The 20,957-nt window shown below is 36.3% G+C and overlaps 1 protein-coding gene across 1 annotated transcript in view; it reads right to left on the reverse strand.

The window, feature by feature from the left end:
- KNTC1 (kinetochore associated 1) overlaps nucleotides 1-20,957 on the reverse strand; it is a 69,240-nt gene that overhangs the window by 28,985 nt on the left and 19,298 nt on the right. Inside the window, exons 17-39 of the mRNA XM_068563132.1 lie at nucleotides 19,239-19,364; nucleotides 19,059-19,148; nucleotides 18,595-18,648; nucleotides 17,119-17,180; nucleotides 14,694-14,805; nucleotides 13,463-13,606; nucleotides 13,222-13,278; nucleotides 13,027-13,128; nucleotides 11,437-11,553; nucleotides 11,201-11,344; nucleotides 10,672-10,770; nucleotides 9,939-10,042; nucleotides 9,686-9,785; nucleotides 9,104-9,238; nucleotides 8,437-8,556; nucleotides 6,978-7,050; nucleotides 6,291-6,358; nucleotides 3,434-3,714; nucleotides 2,551-2,723; nucleotides 2,009-2,106; nucleotides 1,302-1,440; nucleotides 771-827; nucleotides 99-262 (exon numbers count right to left, since the gene is read on the reverse strand). Of these exons, the coding sequence (XP_068419233.1) occupies nucleotides 99-262; nucleotides 771-827; nucleotides 1,302-1,440; nucleotides 2,009-2,106; nucleotides 2,551-2,723; nucleotides 3,434-3,714; nucleotides 6,291-6,358; nucleotides 6,978-7,050; nucleotides 8,437-8,556; nucleotides 9,104-9,238; nucleotides 9,686-9,785; nucleotides 9,939-10,042; nucleotides 10,672-10,770; nucleotides 11,201-11,344; nucleotides 11,437-11,553; nucleotides 13,027-13,128; nucleotides 13,222-13,278; nucleotides 13,463-13,606; nucleotides 14,694-14,805; nucleotides 17,119-17,180; nucleotides 18,595-18,648; nucleotides 19,059-19,148; nucleotides 19,239-19,364 (2,619 nt within the window). The remainder of the gene's footprint in view (nucleotides 1-98; nucleotides 263-770; nucleotides 828-1,301; nucleotides 1,441-2,008; nucleotides 2,107-2,550; nucleotides 2,724-3,433; nucleotides 3,715-6,290; nucleotides 6,359-6,977; nucleotides 7,051-8,436; nucleotides 8,557-9,103; nucleotides 9,239-9,685; nucleotides 9,786-9,938; nucleotides 10,043-10,671; nucleotides 10,771-11,200; nucleotides 11,345-11,436; nucleotides 11,554-13,026; nucleotides 13,129-13,221; nucleotides 13,279-13,462; nucleotides 13,607-14,693; nucleotides 14,806-17,118; nucleotides 17,181-18,594; nucleotides 18,649-19,058; nucleotides 19,149-19,238; nucleotides 19,365-20,957) is intronic.

Here is a 20,957-nt window from a genome sequence, read left to right on the forward strand (position 1 = left end):
AGCCAAATAGGAAAATGTGGGTTCCAAATTCCTTTGTTTGGCAGTGCTTTTGTATCTGTATTTGCGCAAAGTGAAAGTAGTTGTTCTCGAAACTGTACCTTGTCACTCAAACTGGCATTCATGAAGTTTGACACGGAGTGCTGAAGACAGGTACCAAATGAACCAACTACAAATTTTAGGGCGAGCTCCCATTGGCTAGATTCCTGAAGGTTCTGAAGCAAGGCAGAGATGGAATTGATAATAGGTAACATAAGGCTGTCTCCTGTGAAATGATAAAAGTATTTTACTCGAGTACAAGTATTTTAATATTTAGATTTTTTTTTTAAACAAAGAAAGACCATATTTGGAAATTGCTTTCAGGGACGGTCTACTCCTTCAATGCAGGTAATGGTCATAGAATTGATTCTCAAAGTTAGTAAATAAAAGAGTTAACACGAGGCTTGATCTAAACCAGAAAATAGCTAGGTACGTGGATACTGAGGTACTTTGATTGTAACTTGCCTATTTTGAGATGCTTAAATCATTAGCTGAAGAAAACCATTTCTCTACTTGGAAGACCAAAATTTACGAACAGATTCATAAAAGTTAACACTATAAGCCAAATGACCCATTTTCCTGACAGTTTGGAAGAGTAACAATGTGACAGTAATAATTAAGAAACTATATTAAGGACATTACATCAGATTCATATTCAGGATTTCAAGAAATTTCTATGTTGGCCTATTTACAAAATCGTAATTCAATGGTTATACGTTTCTGATGTCAAATACCTTCACTGATGGAGCAATATGGTAAACTTGTAGAATCGAAGGGATATCTCTTGCTTTCTACAAAAGAGAATAAATTCAATAACAATAAGTAAAATAACTCTCTTTTAGAGCACATAGTCCCAGAGATACTTTAATATTGTGCTCTTATCAAATAATGTTCTAAAGCGACCTGTTACTTAAAAAAAACCAAAACATGTACAGGTCTGGATGTACAGATAAGTGTACATCCAGACCACGATGCAGAACACTACTAGCATGCAGAAGCCATCCCCTTGCCCGCTTCCAGTCTACCCTCCAAGGGTAAACACTACCCTGATTTCCAATAGCATGGCCTCCTTATAGCCCGTCCTTGTACTTTACATAAATGAAATCATACAATACATAGTCTTTTGTTCCTCACTTCATTTGTTCAGCATTATGTCTACAAGATTCATCCATGTTACTATGTGTAGTTCCAGTTCCAAACCGCTACCATTTAAACTTGCATGAAGCAGAAATACACAGAAAAAAGATGACACAAATGAGATTTACCAGCCAGAGGCACAAGTGATGAAATCAATTCATAGATGACAGGGAGCACCATCTGTGACTCGAGAACTATCCCATCTTCACTGAAGAAGTCACAGTAAGACCACTCCTCATATGGATCTTTATGAGTTCCAAAAGAAGTCTAAATATCAAATCATACAGAAAAGACACAGATAAGGACACTCCGGAACACAGATTCCTTCTTCACCAAGCAGAATCCAGAATCAGATCTATCAGAGCCAAACACAATGTTGATGGTCAAATACAACCATGTACTCTGTTTCTTCTGGTCTATGGCTTAAAATAATGCCTCTTTAAATTAAATTGTTACTCAGGGAATTCCCTGGTGGTCCACTGGTTAGGATTTGGCACTTTCACTGAGGGGGCCAGGTTCGATCCCTGGTAGGGGAAGATCCCGCAAGCCACATGGCCAAAAAAAAAAACCAAAAACAACAAACTGTTACTCTGGACAATGTCCAGAGATGCCTTGTTTGAGGCCCAACGTTTCAAAAGATAGTGCAAATTAAAGCCAATAAATGTGACTAGAAAAGAGGAGTGGTCTCATGCCCTTAAGTAGTTCTCTAGTCTAGAGTAAGAAAATATGAGAGGTAGATTCAGTATTTTTATAAACTATGCAAGTGATTTAAAAGTGGTGTGTAATGGATTGGGTAGGGGTTTTGTTTAAGGAAAAGAAATTCAAAGCAATTTACTTTCATGAGAATTCCGCAGTCATCCATTTGGCACTGTCTGGAAAGCTCTACTGCCATTAAAGTATATTTACAGAGTTCTAAGGTATCTAGCAAAAAATCTGAAAGAAAATGGAGAAAAAATCATTAAACTAGTATTTCATGTGTTTAGAACAACAAAAACAACCTTTGAATAATTACCATTCAAAATTCTAAGGTAGGCCACAAAGCAGAGAGAAAGGTTTCCACATAGCTTTGACTACCCTAAATAATACAGGTCAACATTTTTCTTAAGCTTGACTGGAAAGTAAGATCAGATATGGGGAGGCAAGGAATTTCACAATCTTCTGAAAGCGAATATTGTCAACAGTCAGAAATGACATTGTTAATTTTGGAAATACTTTAAAATCATAACCCCCATAGAGATTCAATTATAAGTGTCCCCTTTGTGAAAGAGGGATAATGATCGCTTCTCTACCTCAGTGTCCAAGTGTAAGGAGACAGCATTAGACAAGTACGAGATGAAGCAGAGAATATAAAACCACGTAGATTATAAATCTTGTCACCTGGACTGCAGATGGTGGCAGCCTGGCATGCTAGATCATGTATCTCAGAAGGAAGATTTAGTCCCGCAGGGACTGTCATGGGAACGCCATTAGCCAACATCTGACAAAGCTTCTGACACGTCAGGAACAGCAATTTCCCAGTGTTGGTGTTGCAGTGATACTTAAACAAGTCTCTTTGGAAGAAAGGAAGTGTCGGAAGTTAGAGCACTCGTATGGAAAGCAGATGTATTTGCCTTTCTTGGATTAATATATAACCACTAACAACATTTACAATGTCTTTAAATGTTTTCATGGTATACAGTGTGCTTCGTTTTTCTACTTGCTTGGGATACCACTAACTGTTGCACTGCAAGGTGACCTAAACTCAATGGTTTGGTTACCTAACTACACAGGGTTAGTCACTCCTCTTCTACGCCACCACTTTCTTTCTTTTTTTTAAATAAATTTATTTATTTTATTTATTTATTTTTGGCTGTGTTGGGTCTTCGTTGCTGCACGTGGGCTTTCTCTAGTTGCGGCGAGCGGGGGGTACTCTTTGTTGCGGTGCACAGGCTCTAGGTGAGCAGGCTTCAGTAGTTGTGGCACATGGGCTCTAGAGCACAGGCTCAGTAGTCGTGGTGCATGGGCTTAGTCGCTCCCCGGCATGTGGGATCCTCCCGGACCAGGGCCCGAACCTGTGTCCCCTGCGTTGGCAGGCAGATTCACAAGTCCCTACGCCACCACTTTCTGACCCAGGCATCCAAAACAGGCTCTCAGGGCGAGAAACCAAGAATCACGTCTGTGGAAGTGAAAGGGTCACCATCCCTATCCTCGTCACCGAAGAAATAAATGAAACCAGTGTTCCTTTCTGATGAGCTGTGTGATTTGGGGACCCGGAACTCACCTGCATTTTCTCAGTGCCACTTCCACGTTCCCGTCGTTCAAGGCCCTCAAGATCATCTTGGCCTCCAGCTCTTGCCGGGACACCTGCAGGGCCAGCACCTGTCGGTGCAGCTTGGACTCAGCGCTCAGCCTCTCCTCCTCAGCAGCCGCAGGCTCTGCTGGTCTCCAGGGTTTGTGTTTAGCCTGTGTGACTTGCTGAGCTTTAATGTGCTGTTCCCGGAGCTCTGCTACCAGGGAACTATTGCTGTAATCTTCAAACGAAAGAAAGACCTCAAAGTTCTCCTGTAGCAAGGCAAGCAAGACAAAGCCCCACGTCTGTTCAGTTCATCTGCGGTTGAAAATCATCGGTGTGTCTCGAACCTCTATTTTACCTCTCTCTCTCCCTTGCAAATTAAGAATTTAAGACTCTATATTTCGAAAGTAACTTATTATATAAAGGTTGGAAAAGGGGAAAGTATCACTTAAGCCAGGGCTTTCTCAACTTTGGCACTGCTGTCGTTTTTGGGTCTGGTAATTCTGTTGTGGTAATTCTGCCCTAATCCCAATCCTAACCCTAACCCTGAACAGAAGGAGGGAGGGATTAAGTATTAGGTTTGTGAGATTCTACCCTGGTGGCTTGAAGAAGCCAGTTTTGCTCTTTTCTGTAATAACTTCTGGTTAGCTGCTAACTCCAGACCTACAATTAATTTTTCCAACCCAGTAAAAGGATCCTGCTGAAGCCCAGGGAAGGACACCAAGAGGTAGTGGGAGTGAGTGAGACCTTCTTCTTTAACACCACACTTTAGAACAGGGTTTCTCAATCTGCCAGATGATTCTTTGCCGCAGGGGCTGCCTTTGCACAGGAGGATGTTTAGCCACTCCCACTAGACCTGGCACAAGGATTCTTCCATAAATGGTAGCACGATAACTAAACATGACTTTGCTTAGATCTAAACCATGGCTTTAAAGTACCTGTAATTTTCAAATTTAAGAAGACCGTGGAGAGGTTAACTTATGCTGACTCCTGGGTGCTTCACACGAAGACATCTATTGTTTAATACAGAAGATCGCAAACTTTTGGGTTGTAGCACCTCTTTACACTCTTAAAAATTATTGAGGACCCCAAAAAACTTTCTAAGGAGATATCTATCAATATTTACCATATCAGAAATTAAACAGAAAAGTTTAAAATAAAAGAGCATATAAAAGTGCACATACCATCAGCCTTTAGAGCGATGATATTACCACATCATGAAGCCTCTGAAAACCCAGTATACTCTCATGAGAGAATACGGATGGAAGGAACAATTTCTTATTTTTGCTATAAATAGAGTTTTAATCTCATGGACTCCCTGAAAGGGTCTCAAGAGACCCTTGGGAGTCCATGGGCCATACTTTGAGAAATAGCAGTCCTATAAACCGTGATAAATTATTTCTTCTTTACACACTTTGAGATAATACAGTTGAGAGTTAAATCTGCCGGTGTGTTAATTTCAAGTTTTCACAAAGAGATCCTCACATCTACCCAATTTCCTATTTGATGAAACTTATCAGTTAACCCTGACAGCCCTTCTATTTACAAAATTTTTTCATGTTAGGAAGGCCCTAGAGCCAAAATAAAATAATTAATTTCAAATTTCAAATCTGAAGACAGTTAATCAGTTCAAAGTTAACAGAAATTAATTTTCAAGAAAAAGTGAACTACCTAGAATGAAACTATATAGAAAAAAAAATTAAGACATTATGAAGTAGACAGTAATCTTTTAGGCCAGTTTCTATAGACAATTTGCTGTCTTTTGCAACATTTTGAGACACTGTGGTGCCTCAGTTTCCTCATCTGTAAAGGAGAATTATAACAGTACCCTCCCTGGGGATCTACTGTGACAGATAACACATGCAAAGCCCCATGTCTAGTACATGGTAAGTACTGAGTAAATGACAGCTACTGTTAGCCATCATTCCGGGCCACCAGAGTTAAATAAATAATCTATAAAGATACCGTAAACCAAAATGGTTTTTTAAAAAGGCATAAACTAGAATACAATTAAAAAAGAGAGAACAGTTCCTTAAAAAGTTAAACATAGAATTACCATATGACTCAGCAATTCCTCTCCTGGGTATATACCCAAAGGAACTGAAAGCAGGAAGTTAACAGATATTTGTACATCCATGTTCAATGCAGCATTATTCACAGTAGCCCCAAAGTGGAAACAACCCAAGTGTCCATCAAGAGATAAATAAACAAAAATGCGGTAGAGCCAGACAGTGGAATATTATTCAGCCAGAGACAGGAAGGAAGTTCTATACATCCTACAACATGGATGAACGTTATACTAAGTAAAAAAAGCTAGACACAAAAGGACAAATGTTTTATGATTCCACTTTATATGAAATTTATGAAATAGGACAATTCATAGAGATAAAAAGTAGATTAGAGGTTACAAGCGGCTGCAGGGAGAGAGAAATGGGGAGTTATTGCTTAACAGGTGTAAAGTTTCTGCTTGAGGGGATGAAAAGTAGATACTGGTGATGGTGATGGTTGTACTGCACTGTGAATGGAGTCAATACCACTGAATTGTAAATAGAAAAATGGTTAAAATGGCAAATTTTACATTGTATGTACTTTACCACGATTTAAACAATCAATAATGCAATACATCCAAAACCATTGAATTATACACTTCAAATAGATGAAATGTATGGTATGTGAATTATATTACATTAAAGCTGCTTTAAAAAAGAGAGACAGAAAGAGAAAAACCCAGTATATCTGAAGTCTCTGAAGGCTAGTGCAGAAGGTTTTAAGAAGGAGGAACTGATCTATGTCAAATGCACTGATGAGTCAAGTAATAATGTTCAACATGGCTTAACATCTTTACCTGTAAGCTAGCAACAGTTTTAAATTGTTTCAAGGTTTCTTCCCATTCATCTTTCTTCTGCAGATTGTCTGGAATTAAATTTTTAAAAGTTATAGCATACATCCAAATTCTGATATTATCAGAATTTTTAAAAGCTAAAATCTTAATTCGCTTTGGTTTTCTCATCTCAAGTCTTCAGTAGTTCTTTTCAGATTCTGATAGAAGACAATTTAAGTACAAAAAGAAATCTAATTATTCTTTCTGAAGGTAGAAAAGAGAAGTTTGTTGGTTACAAGACAAATGGCAATTTTTCTGAAATAAATTCCAGATTTTTTTTTCCCCAAGAGAATTACTTTGTTAATTGTTTTAAATTCAAGGTTAAATGGTTTTTTTCCCAATCATAACCAAGTGATAAGTGAGCAATGTGAGTAAAAAGTGCAAGGCACCAAAGAAATCTAGTCTAGCATTAAACAGTCACTGAAGCATATACACAAATGATGAGTTGATCTTACATGCTTCTGCTCTTACACTTCTAATCAAAAGAATAAGGCAAGAAAGCCTTTTCATGAAGAAAAGTGTGTGGGATCAAAAAACACAATCAGAGGCAGGAAAACTGTGGGTCAGGATGGGAGATGTCACTGATGCCCTCTTCTGAAAAGGATCAGCTTTAGAACTAAACCAAGAGGAGCGAACAGAGGTGGAAACTACCTTTCTGAATGTCACACAGTAATTTAAGAACGTCTACTGATGTCTTCGCTACAGACAGTCTCCAGGCCTTGTCCTAAAAAGAAAAATGCAAAATGAAGTCTCTTTCTTGTATTTGCCATTGTATATGTAGTGCATACATAGACAAATAAATAAAAAGCACAGAATCAGAATAAACAATAGATATGGCTTAAGAGTTGAGAGGTCTGTGTTATAGGGAGTTGGGCAGCCAAAGAATGGATCATAATTAAATAATATATAAGCTAAACATGAAAAATACCCATATGGACTCTTGGATATATGATTTAGAAATACTATAGAATATGCAAATCTCCCAAATCACCTTTCAGATACACTATAATTAACAGGCATTTGGGTTTTGTTTTTTTAACAGCTTTTACTTATTATTTGAGAAAAAATCTGGAAAGGATCTCTGGAAAAGTTAAAGAGAACTGAACTTGTTTAGTATAGAAATCAGAAGTCTAAGAAAGAATCATCCTCAAGACTAAAAAAAAAAAAAAAAAATCTTTTTTTTTTAAAGATAAGAAAAACCAAAGAGGGAAAAGCTTTAATTGAAAGACATGGTATGTGTAAAATGCTTAGCAAGGGCCGGGTCCATACAAAGTACTCAAACATTTTGACTACGGGCTGCAGTTGAAGCTGGTGGTTGAGAACACAGACAGTTTGAAATGAGACTCTGCCACTTTCCAAATACCCTTGGGAAAGCCACTAATTTTAAAATTTTAGTTTCTAAACTCAATCAAAAGGAGCTAACAATAGGGCCTCCTTCACAACTTTGTTCACAGTTTTATTGTGAGGAAGAAATGGACAATCCATTTGAAGTATTTAACCTAATGCCTAACGGGCAATAGGAGGATAATAAATTTTAGGTGTTAAAAAAAAAAATCATTTCCCTAAAGGTAAAAAATGATTGAAGTGCACCACTGAGAGAGGCTGGGAGGTAAGTATCTTCAAAGGTTTAAAAAACTCAACTACCCTGGATAAATTAGGTTTTCAGTCCCTTATCTCTCTACCGTGAATTGACTCTCTGGAAATCGTTTCTAAGTTTCAATGTTCTGTTCTCAGATTAGATTTACGTTGGTTCTGTGGCTGACATTACTTGAGAGTAATGACCATGTCCCATACAATGCAAAACACTGTCTACACTTCAAGGCATTACGGAAAATTCTTTATGTATAACAGATACTTCAGTTAATCCTTTGATCTGCAGATCCTAGATTATTCACTGTGGGCTCAAAGCCACTGCTACAAAGCAGCTGTATTTGTTTGTTTGTTTTTCTATATGGTAAATTTTCTATATAGTAAATAGGTATTTTAATATTAGGCCATTCTAGCAGTGAGAAGAGCAAATACTCATATTTGTAAGTCTGTCTTTTCTATCCTGTTGATAAATATCCATAAAACTTGGATTTATCTACATTTTATTTAGTGAAAATCTCACCTCATTAGAATTATCTGGTTCTTCCTGTAATGCCAGTCGTGCCCATATGATTACTCTTCCTGCAGTTTTCTGAGCTTCAGCAGGAGGCAAAGACCTCAACAGAAGGATACAGTCTTCGCCCTGTAAACAGAGTTTGAAAGGAAGAAAAAACAGCTGCTACCTGCAAAGGATGATTTGGATTTACCTCTTACTTTTCTATTTAAAGATGAAAAGACATCATTTTGAAAAAGACATTATGGTTCCATGGTTTAAAAATCTGAAAATTCTGTTTTGGATGACAGCAAACAGAAAAAGTAAATTAAAATACTACCCTTTGTATTTTGTAATTCTTAGGTATGCCTGTAGTTTTAGAATTATATAAAAATAAAGACATTTAAAAACACAAAAAGAAAACCCACCTCCTATTCTGGAAACAAAGGGTCCTACGCATATGTAAAACATGAGTCTGAGTTTTGTTAACTACCAAAGACTATGAAAGCTCATTAGGTATTCACAAAATACTTAAAACAAAACAAAACAAAACTATATATATATAGGCCAATCTAACGTCCAATGTTGGTATAACTTTATTTTGTGCTTGTCTATTTGGATAATTTGATAGTTAAATCTTTAAAAACTCAAAACAAACAAACCAACCATATAAAAGTACAATATAAAACTTTCACACCTTTTCTCTATCAATCAGGTCAATAATCCTTAGACTGTAGATTTCGTCTTTAGGCAACATATATGCTTCGGCCACCTTTAAAGCATCTTCTAAAGAAGATGGGACATCTTGTTTGAGAATGTATCTTACCACCCTCTGAAATAGAGACAATACACGTTTCTTTGTTATGAAATCTCACAGAGAGCCCAGAAATCATTTGTTCATATAATTAAAACAATGCAGCAAACTCTAAACTGTATGAAAAATTAAAACATGATTTGCCTTCTGAATTTAATGACAGTCCTTTCACCCTTCTTTTTTTCCCCTTAGCTTTACTGAGGTTTAATTGACAAATAAAAATTACATATATTTAAGGCGTACAACATGATGGTATAATATATTCCTTCAGCTTCTTAATTTACTGTCTGTTGTCTTTACTACTCTAACAACCAATCAAACACTCTCTTAACATTCTATCTAACAAAAGGGAAGCGGCGAAGAACCTAGCTCTATTAATCTTAAGGAATATAAAATCCGGTTAAATTTCCCATGTTGCTCTGGAAGTGGAGCAAAGGCGTTAAAACATTCAATTATTGTACTTACCATTATTTCCTTGCTTAAGAGATTCACCTCCCTTATTCCATAGCCTCGTAAAAGTTTTTTCATCTCCATTAGTTTGTAACTCTCCTGTAATAACTTGACTCTAAAAGTAAATTTATTGATATTAACATAGACTGTCTTTTTTTATGAAATACTAAGGGACACAGTAAAGGATAGAAAAACATATATGAATTTCAACTCAAAACATGAAGTTTATCCAACACCAAAAAAGCTGTTTGGTACAGTGTAATCTTACTTGGGATGGTCCATCTCTAAGTGCTGTTTCACTAGCTGCTCCACAGCTGCACTCCAGGGGACCACTGCTGCATACATTATCTTGAGCACAGCATCAAATATGAGCTATAAAGACACACACACTGACAGTGAATAGCCCTCGGATTTACCTTTCATGCAAATTAATGATGAAGCCTAATCAACAGCAGGGATCTTGCATCTACTGGATGGAAGCTTGAGAATATTTCATCTTCTGACTGCAAAAGCATATATGTCTTCCAATATTCACACATAAAGGGCAATTTTATTATTTAGAAAAATTCAGAAGAGTATTTTCTCTGCTGAAAGTTAAATCATATAGCTCTATTAACTTTCTATAGACTCTGTGCTTAAAAATATTCTCCATGATTTTATTCACATTTTATAATGGTGACTAATAACAGTGTGAAGTCAAAATAAAGGCATATGATAAACATATTTTAAAATGTCTCTATGTTTGTAAGACCATAGAAATGCCTGAAAATATATGCATCCAACCGTCCATGTGGGTTTTTCTGGGGGTGGGAATGAGAAGACTTTCACTTTTTATTTTCATAAGAAAAAAGGATTGAGTGGTTTTTATTTTCTTTTTATTCTTTTTTCCTATTACACAAATTCTCCCTAACAAATATATGTTGCTTTTGTGACCAGAAAAAAAGTTTTAAGAAAGGATGCAATGCTCAAAAGGAAAATCTATATGATCACTATTTACTTACATCTGTGTCAGATAAACATCCTATTACTGCCATAGCTTTTGCTTCCCATGCTGTATCAAAGAGTGAGGTGAACTTTGAGCTACATCTCTTCAATAAATCCTAAAATGGGATAAACATTTTTTTAAATTTAAAACTCTCACTAAAACACCCACACACACATATATAAACATAGATAAATAGCTTTTATGGATGCGTAAAAAACCACAAACTTCTGCTTAGCCATGAATGCTGAACAACGGTCAACAAGTGCAAAATTGCCAAAACCTTGGCCTTCAGTTTTACATGGGACAGAAAACTTTGTTTACGCTCTATTATTTCACAACAACCATTTGGAGAAAGTCCTATTATTATCTCATTGTGCGCAAGGTGACCAGTCAGTTAATAGCAGAGTTAACCCACATTCTTAACCAATACAATATGCTGCATCAATCCTAGGTAAAGCATGACATTCCGTAAAGAGTTAAACATTTAATACAATGACGCACTGCACAGATCCAGAAAAAAAGACTAGAGCTAAAGAAGAAGTTACCTCTATGTACAGAAGGAGAAGTTCCTCCTCCTGTAAGTCATGTTCCCTCATGTAAACTCTGATAAACTTCTCGAAGATGGAAGGAATAAGCTCGGGGGCCAGCACTTTATCAAACATTCGGAATACAATGGTGGTTGTGTCCTCCTGGATGTCGAAATAAAGACGGCGTAAATGCAAACTCTAGCTGTGTTGGCTATGACAAAATAGCAATAATTCTGATAAATCTAGACTTCTACCTTCTCAAAATCAGAGAGGGCCAATTTGCAGTTGTATTTCCTATGCAGTGTGATTAACTCTCGCAGGTTATTTACCAAAGTCCTTAACTGACAAACTTCCTCCATGTTTTGATGATCCTTATAAAACAAAAGTGTTGAAGTTGTTAAGGATATGAAATAAAAGTGTGAGGGGGAAATACAAATAAGAGGAAACTGCAACTTATGCCTTTAAATTTTGTAGACATTTAAGCAAAATTAACTAGTACTAATTAACAGATCAGAATCCAATAGAAATCTAAAAGAAATTTTCTTTCTTAAAAAAATAGAAAAAACTATTAATATTAGTGTAATATTTTTTCAGAACCCCAATATACTTAGGTACACAAACATCATTTAGATAATCCTCAATGTTCCATCCATATAGACCATGAACAGATACAAAGCGATGACATTTCCTAAAGTTATATACAAGGTGTTCCTTTATCAATTGATAAAAGGCAATTAGGGAAAAGACAAAGTACTGTTTTATAGCAAGAGGAAAAGCTCTTCTGTGGAAAAACATATAAAATGATCAATATACATTGTACTTTATAACATGTATTGATTATATAACATCAATATACTGCTTGAAACTTACAGAAAAAATTCCCATCTTATTCTTAACAGCACAAAATCAGTAAGTATAATTAATAACAAGAATCTGCTATATCAGAAAGTAGGAGGAAATTTATTACTTATTTTTGGGCTCCAGAAACTTCAGGAATAAATGTAATTTCATAATGTATGTATGATGTTACAAAAGGTCATACCTTCCGGTCCTTAAGTACTTTAAACTTCAGAGTTGAGGTTATACTGAGATGTCTCAACATGTTAGTTTGTAAACTAAATTATGGTACCCCATCAAACTTTTTTAAAATATAAGAATGCACTTTTTTTTTCAATATAATGAATGCTTTCTAGTTTTTAGAAATCTGAAGGGAAAAATAAATGAACTTAAGAAATTTAGAAGCCAAATAATAAATTCAGTTCATTAACCTCAAATTAACATCATATGTAACATCAATATTCCTGATTTTAGTTCTCTTTCTAGCATTGCTATTTTATTCAGTCAGTCAGAAAGTCCCAGATTTTTTTCAATTTGATCTTTTAAAAAATTCTTTGGTACTTAAGCCATTATGACTATTGGAATGCCTAAGAAATGCAATCAAAACTAGAAGTAGTTTACTACTTTAAATAAAAGAAGTAAACCTGATTGATATAGCCTTTGAAAACTAATCCTAATATGTTATTAAGTTTTGCCCTTTTAAAGGACTGTGAAATGCTACTAATGCATAAAATCCCAATTAGACTACTTAGGAGTATGTTTATATATTGTTTCCCTTTTGGTTGGCTCAATAGAGAAAAACAGTGCATTAAGACAGGTTCAAGTTTTAACAGAAACATAAGGAAGAAAAAACCCTAATTTTCCTTTTTGTGGATTTTAAAAGTACACAACAAAAGAACATACAAAAAGAATATTTAAGAAGTGAATATGTGTCTAAATACACACAGACAAACCCTTCAATATAAATTAAATGTTTTATTACTAAAAATTTGTTTTTCATATCATACCAAGGAACTCCAATGCCAAGAGGACGCCAATCCTAACTCATCTGGTTTTTCTGCTGTAAAAAATACCTCTGCCAGTTGAAGCCCATTTTCTGGCCAGTTTGCCTTTAAAAAAATATTAGAGACCATTAAAAATAACGTTTTATGCCATGGAGAGTACTGGAAATGCCTTTTCAGTGCTAATTATACTGGTATTACCTTATCAGTTAGTTCAAGGTTCCTGGCTGCTTGTTCCAACCATTTTGCAAGAACTTTCTGAAATAGATATATCATAAAAAGTATTGATACGAATAAATAATCACTGAAATAATTTAAAACCTCCATCGTAGTCTTTCAAGAGACACTAAAATGAACTAACTGGTGTTAGCACGACTTAATCTTCAACAATATAATGTAAAAAATAGAATCATCAAGAGTGAAAACACTGAAGGCAACTTACCTGTCCTTCAGGTACAGTCCTTCTCACAAATGGGATCACATCATTTTTAAGCCATGGACAAAGCTTTTGCAAAGAGACTGGTGTAGAAATTGAGTTGAGCAAGTTCTCAAGCATTTTCACATCAAATCTGCTTTCAAAGTTTGCCTAAATCATACAGAGTGAGAAACTAAGATTTATCCAACAAATTTAAACCCATAGCCTCCCAAGAGGGAAAGACCTATTAGAAAGTCATTTCAAGAAATATTTTACTGTGTTTCCCTGGTGGTGCAGTGGTTAAGAATCCACCTGCCAATGCAGGGGACAGGGGTTCGAGCCCTGGTCCGGGAAGATCCCACATGCCGCGGAGCAACTAAGCCCGTGCACCACAACTACTGAGCCTGCGCTCTAGAGCCCACGAGCCACAACTACTGAGCTCATGCACTGCATCTACTGAAGCCCGTGTGCTCCAGAGCCCGTGCTCCGCAACAAGAGAAGCCCGCGCACCGCGACGAAGAGTAGCCCCGGCTCGCCGCAACTAGAGAAAGCCTGCGTGCAGCGACGAAGACCCAACATAGCCAAAAATAATAAATAAATAAAAATAAAATAAATTTATTAAAAAAAAAATTTTACTGATGTAACGACCCTTAAAGGTGATTTACTCTGTGCAAATGATTCAAGTTGGTAGCCACAAATTCCGTGAAACCTCATGGCAGCGAGTATTAGTTAATAAATTAGAGGCAGAGGAACAGGCAGAGATGGCATTCTAGGGAAAACTTAACTGGAGGTGACAGTACAAACCCTAACAAGTATGTGTCTTTAATAGCATCACACCCAGATACTGAGCTTTGGACCTAATATTCTATATCAACATTAAGGAGATTCGGAGCAGCAACTATAATGGGCAATCCTTTTCCACAATCTGAGCTGCAACAGGACTACCCTCTCCACCATTCCTACATAAGAAAGCCCATCAATAAACTGCTTAATAAAATGTTACCTCTTGAACTAAGTTTAGGAGCTAACTAGACTCTGAATGATGAGATAACATAAGTTTATATTTTATGTATAATATTTCCTCTGAGTTAATATCATCAGAGGATAGTTTTCTCTGGGACAGGTCATATTTTAGCAAACCGTCTGAAAACACCCCATTGCCCAGTCACTCCTGCCACCCTATTAGTTTCCAACACTGATTCAATCACCTCTCACAGGAGCTATAAAGCCATTAAGAAAAAAATGCAAAACAAATTACCCGATGTCTCAGCCAAAGGTACTGTGCACAAACAAGGTTTCCTTCTCTTAGCTGTAAAAAAATATCCTTAAGGTCATCTTCATTATTCAGAAATTCAATCCAAGAACTACCCCTGCAAAGTCAAAGAGAGGAAAGAAGTTAGTAGTCAAAAAATATATATTAAGGTTATATGTTACAAGTAGATATCATTATGCATTTTAACTAGGTTTTTTTTCCTCAGAGTTAAAAAAAGAATCAAAGATTATACAGTGAAAAGTAAGTTTCCCTCTTATCCCAGACCTATAGAACTGTTATCTCCCCAGAAGTTATAGCTCTCCTTGTAGGTCCTTCCTGAGATAATCATTACATATACAAGCAACCATTTTTAACTTTAAAATGAATGAGAGTTGTTTTTTTTTTTTTTAATTTATTTATTTATTTTTGGCTGTGTTGGGTCTTCGTTTCTGTGCAAGGGCTTTCTCCAGTAGTGGCAAGCGGGGGCCACCCCTCCTCACGGTGCGCGGGCCTCTCACTATCGCGGCCTCTCCTGTTGCGGAGCACAGGCTCCAGACGCGCAGGCTCAGCAGTTGTGGCTCACGGGCCCAGTTGCTCCGCGGCATGTGGGATCCTCCCAGACCAGGGCTCGAACCCGTGTCCCCTGCATTGGCAGGCAGATTCTCAACCACTGCGCCACCAGGGAAGCCCTGAATGAGAGTTTTTTATGTATACTACTTGTACTTAAAAAAATTCATTTTATATTATCTTGGCAGCTTGTACCAAATGAGCACAAATAGATATTATTCTTTTTAAGGACTACATATTATTCCATGGCATGGATTTACTATAATTTAACTAGACACCCACAGTTGAGCATTAGGGTTACTTCCAGTCTTTTGCTATAACCAATAAAGCTGTAGTGACTACCCAGTCCTAATTAAAGCTCAGAAATAGATGATGAATACTTCTTTAAAATGATAAAAAGACAAAACCCTATAAGCCTGTATCATGCTTAAATGATAAAACAAAATAAGCATTTTCACTAATATCAGGAACAAGTGAAAGATGCCTATTTACCACCATTATTTAATAATGTTCTACATGGGACTTCCCTGGCAGTCCAGTGGTTAAGACTTCACCTTCCAATGCAGGGGGTGTGGGTTCGATCCCTGGTCTGGGAGCTAAGATCCCACATGCCTCATGGCCAAAAAACCAAAACATAAAACAGAAGCAATATTGTAACAAATTCAACAAAGACTTAAAAAAAAAAAGGCCCACATCAAAAAAAAACAAAAACAAAAACGTTCTAAGTACCAGTCGAAATTAGGCAAGGAAAAAGAATGAGGAAAAAAGTGAAGCAAAATTATCATTATTCGCATATATAATTATATACTTGGAAAAAACAAGACCAATTGAAATATTACTACAAGTGAAAAAGGAATTCAATAAGGTAGCTGGTTTAAAAGTAATTTTAAAAAATCAATAGCTTCTATATCCTTTTGAAAATACAATGGAGAGAAGTCCCATTTATAAAAGTAGGAAGAAAGATAAAATTAACAAAAAAATGTAAAAAATCTATATGAAGACAACTGAGTAGATACCACTCAGGAACATGAAAAAAAGGATAGAATGAGTAGAAAGACACATACTGCCCTTAAATATTGATATGAAGACTTGATATTGTAAAGATACTGATTCTCCCCAAATTGATTTTAGGTTCAGCACATTCCCAATAAAAATAAATAATAAAAAATCCAATAAAAATAAGATTTTTTAAAAACTGGATAAGCTGATTCTGACTCTAAGTGTCATACAGAAAAGAGTAGCTGCCCAAATTCTGAAAAATAAGAAAAGTATAGTAGGACTAGTCTACCAGTTAATAGGACACTTTAAAGCTACATTAATTAAAACTATGTGATACTGGTGAATGAATAGAGAGATGAGATCAAGTGAATACAATTATATTGCAGAAACTTAAATACACGTGAGAATTTTAGCATGTGATTAAGGTAACATTTCAATGAGCAGTGAAAAGGGAGAATGTTTAATGATAGTATCGGGATAACTGAATAGCTATAAGGAGAAAAAATAAAGCTTCCTTAATTGTTAGTTTATCATGATAAATAAATTTGTCTTAGCTTTAAGGTAACTAGATCTCATATTTGTCAATAACGATATTCTTGGTGCACATGTTAGTATATCTAACAGGATTAATTTCCAGAAGTGGATTGTTAAGGCAAAAGGTACGTTTATTTAAATCTGCCTTCCAAATGTATCAATTCCAATGGATGATGTAGGAAGTGCCTAAAGCTTAGCAGGAAAGATAACATTTTCCATCACTGAACCCCCCAGAAACACAAATTCACTCAAAGCAATGCTGTATCTTTTATAACATTCCAAACTTAAATCTAATTCATAATCCAGAATTCAAAATGGGGAATGCACATACCTGAATTTTTCTGGTCCAAATGCTCCATAAAAAGTAGTCAACTTTGCATGAGCCCTTAGTACCTAAAAAGAAATAACTTGACAGTCTGAATGTTGTGTGCAATAATATCAAAATAAAAAACACCAAAAATTAGGCATTCTGTTTCAGAAGTCTTGTACATATTCTCGTTTTATCCCATATTACAAGTCAATTCCCATAAATATGACTGCCTTTACTTAGCACAAAACAAAAAAACTTGAAATAACGGAAATATTTCCAATCACGCTCAAGGCAATAAACCTGCAAAGAAGAGGAAGGTATTTGTACATTAATTGTAGGTGCCTTTCAAAATCAATCAGTTTTCCCACTGATTTATAAATATGCCCTTATGGTAAAACCTAGCTGGATTATACTAAACATTTACTTTGAGATAAGAGTTAAAAAATATATAGATGGTCCCTGACATGCAACGGTTCAACTTAAGATTTTTCGACTTTATGATGGTGGAAAGGCAAAACGCATTCAAGTAGAAACCATACTTAGAATTTTGATCTTTTCCTGGGTTAGCAATGATATATAGGACGATTCTCCCCCGTGATGCTGGCAGCAGCAAGGAGCTGCAGCTCCCAGTCAGCCACATAATCACAAACAACCGATATCCTTACAACCATTCTGTTTCTTCACTTTCAGTACAGTATTCAATACATTACATGAGCTATTTGACAGTTTATTATAAAACAGGCTTTGAGTCAGATGACTTTGCCCAACTCTAGGCTAATATAATTGCTCTGAGAACATTTAAGGTAGGTGAGGCCAAGCTATCATGTTCAGTAGGTTAGGTGTATTAAGTGCAATTTTTTTTGAAAAACTTTTATTGAAGTATAGTTGATGTACAATATGGTGATTCACAATTTTTAGAGGTTATACCCCAATTATGGTTACTATAAGATATTGGCTATATTCCCTGTGTTGTACAATATATCCTTGCAGCTTATTTTTTTAATTTTATTTTTAAAATTTAATTTAATTTATTTTTTATACAGCAGGTTCTTTTCAGTTATCTATTTATACATATTAGCGTATACATGTCAATCCCAGTCTCCCAATTCATCCCAACGGAACCACCCCCCCTTAAGTGAATTTTTGACTTGCGGTATTTTCAACTTAACGATGGGTTGGTCAGGATGTAACCCCATCATAAGCTGAGGAAGATCTGTATGTACACGTGCACACACATATATTTTTGGCACCATCATAGCTATCATCACAGTTTACAATTATTTGAAATAGCAGGCACTATGCAAAATGATTTATAGGAAATATTTCATCTGACCTCAAAATAACCCATAAGTACTATTATTATTCCCATTTTGCAATAAGGGAAAAAATGTATTAATATAACTTGCTCTTGAAAAAATACAGACCTATCTTGAATTCAAAAGTATATTGTAATAGTATATTCACTCCCAAATTAACCTATAAACCCAATGTAATTACCTCTTTTAAGCCATCAGAATAGATAGGAACAGCTTTATCTTCTTTCTTCAAAAGCTAAGATGAATAAGAAACACAGTTAGAATATTGGCTATACTAGGTTTTTCATGAAAGAAGATGGATTTCCTGTGAATTAAAGGAAAAAATCATCTTTAAAAATTAAATTGCACTGAACTCTGAGATGAACAATAAACAATTAAGAAGTTACATATCGTAAAAATAATGCATTTTATGAAAACAGCTCACATTTTGCCCATCGGTTACACCGTGATTTTAAGGTATATAACTAGCAATGGTACTCATTTACAGGTGAGTGAGGGGAACAATCTATAGCAAAAATGGCATCATTTGGAACAGCAAAATAAATGCACTTTAAAAAAGGTCTATGGGAAAAATCCTTCAGTTTTTTGCAAATTACTTCTTTTGCATAAGACAAACTAACATGCACAGAGGTCAGAAACACTTACCCTGGTTTTGGCATAATTCAGCATTTCCTGGGTCGTTTCATAGGTTATCCATTGAGCCTCCAAGCAGTAATTCACCACAAATTCATCGTCCTGTTTCATAAATGCCAGACATGGTAAGGCAACGTAATGTTGATCAATCCATCGATCTGAATACTCTAGTATACGACAGGGAAAACATACCTGGATTTTATGCAGATTTTCCTTAGCTTCATCTACAAGTTTTTGCCATTTGGTCTGCTCACTGGTGTCCAGAGAACTCAAAGCTAGTTTCTCCAATATATCATTTGATTTTACTTTGTAAACAAGCTGTAATATAAACATGCCACATCAAGAAACTTGAAGCAAAATAATGCCTGTGGATGAAATCTCACGCTGTATGTTAAAAAAAAAAATGTGAATATTCATGTGGTTCAAGAATAAGCATTAAAGAAGGTAACACTTAGATAACTGAAAGGTAACCCAGATTACAAAGTGTTATGGAAACCATTTCTACTGAGTCCTCAGCAGTGTACTAAGAGCTTTATGTGAATTATCTCAGTTAATGCTCATAAAAACCTAAGTAAGCATTTGTACCTCATCATAACCCTATGGGGTAAATACTGAGATCCTTATTTTACAATCAAGAAAACTGAAGCTCAAGAGAGGGTAAGTAATGTGTCTGAAATTTTGCTGTTCAGAGGTGAATCGAGGGCTTCCCTGGTGGCGCAGTGGTTGAGAATCCGCCTGCCAATGCAGGGGACATGGATTTGATCCCTGGCCGGGGAAGATCCCACATGCCACGGAGCAACGAAGCCCGTGCGCCACAACTACTGAGCCTGCGCTCTACAGCCCATGAGCCACAACTACTGAGCCCGCGTGCCACAACTATTGAAGCCTGCGCGCCTAGAGCCTGTGATCCGGAACAAGAGAAGCCACTGCAATAAGAAGCCCACGCACTGCAATGAAGAGTAGCCCCCACTCACCGCAACTAGAGAAAGCCTGCACGCAGCAACGAAGACCCAATGCAGCCAAAAATAGAAACAATTTTTTAAAAAACAGGAAATTAATACTGATATATTAAAAAAAAAAGTGAATGGAGCTGGTTTTTAGAAGAATACCACACAATTATGTTTCACATCTACTTTTCTAAGTTTATCAAAGGTTCTTTTTTCTAAATTTTATTAATTAATTAATTTATTTATGGCTGCATTGGGTCTTCGTTGCTGCGCACAGGCTTTCTCTAGTTGCGGCGAACGGGGGCTACTCTTCATTGCGGTGTGAGGGCTTCTCATTGCGGTGGCTTCTCCTGTTGCAGAGCACGGGCTCTAGGCGCGCGGGCTTCAGTAGGTGTGGCGCACGGGCTTTGTTGCTCCGCGGCATGTGGGATCTTCCCGGACCAGGGATCGAACCTGTGTCCCCTGCATTGGCAGGAAGATTCTTTTTTTTTTTTTTGTACCTTTATTAGCCACTGAAGATGTCTTCCACTAGACTTTAAGCTGAGAGGAAGAGGGGGGTGTTCCCACAATCCTTATACTTAGCAAGGTTCTCACTACTTATTTGCTAATTGATTTGCTAAATTGATATAGTTTAACTCAGGTTAGTGAGGCATACCATTTTATTTTATTTTATTTTAATTTATTTTTTAAACATGTTTATTGGAGTATAATTGCTCCACGATGGTGTGTTAGTTTCTGCTTTATAACAAAGTGAATCAGCTATACGTATACATATATCCCCATATCTCCCCCCTCTTGCGTCTCCCTCCCACCCTCCCTATCCCACCCCTCTAGGTGGTCACAAAGCACCGAGCTGATCTCCCTGAGGCAGGCAGATTCTTAACCACTGTGCCACCAGGGAATTCCCAGTCTATGAAAGGTTCTTTAGCAGCTAGAAACAGCTTGTGTTAGACAAAGTCAAAAT

This window comes from Eschrichtius robustus, chromosome 14 (assembly GCF_028021215.1).
Source record: "Eschrichtius robustus isolate mEscRob2 chromosome 14, mEscRob2.pri, whole genome shotgun sequence".
Taxonomy (NCBI): Eukaryota; Metazoa; Chordata; class Mammalia; order Artiodactyla; family Eschrichtiidae; genus Eschrichtius; species Eschrichtius robustus.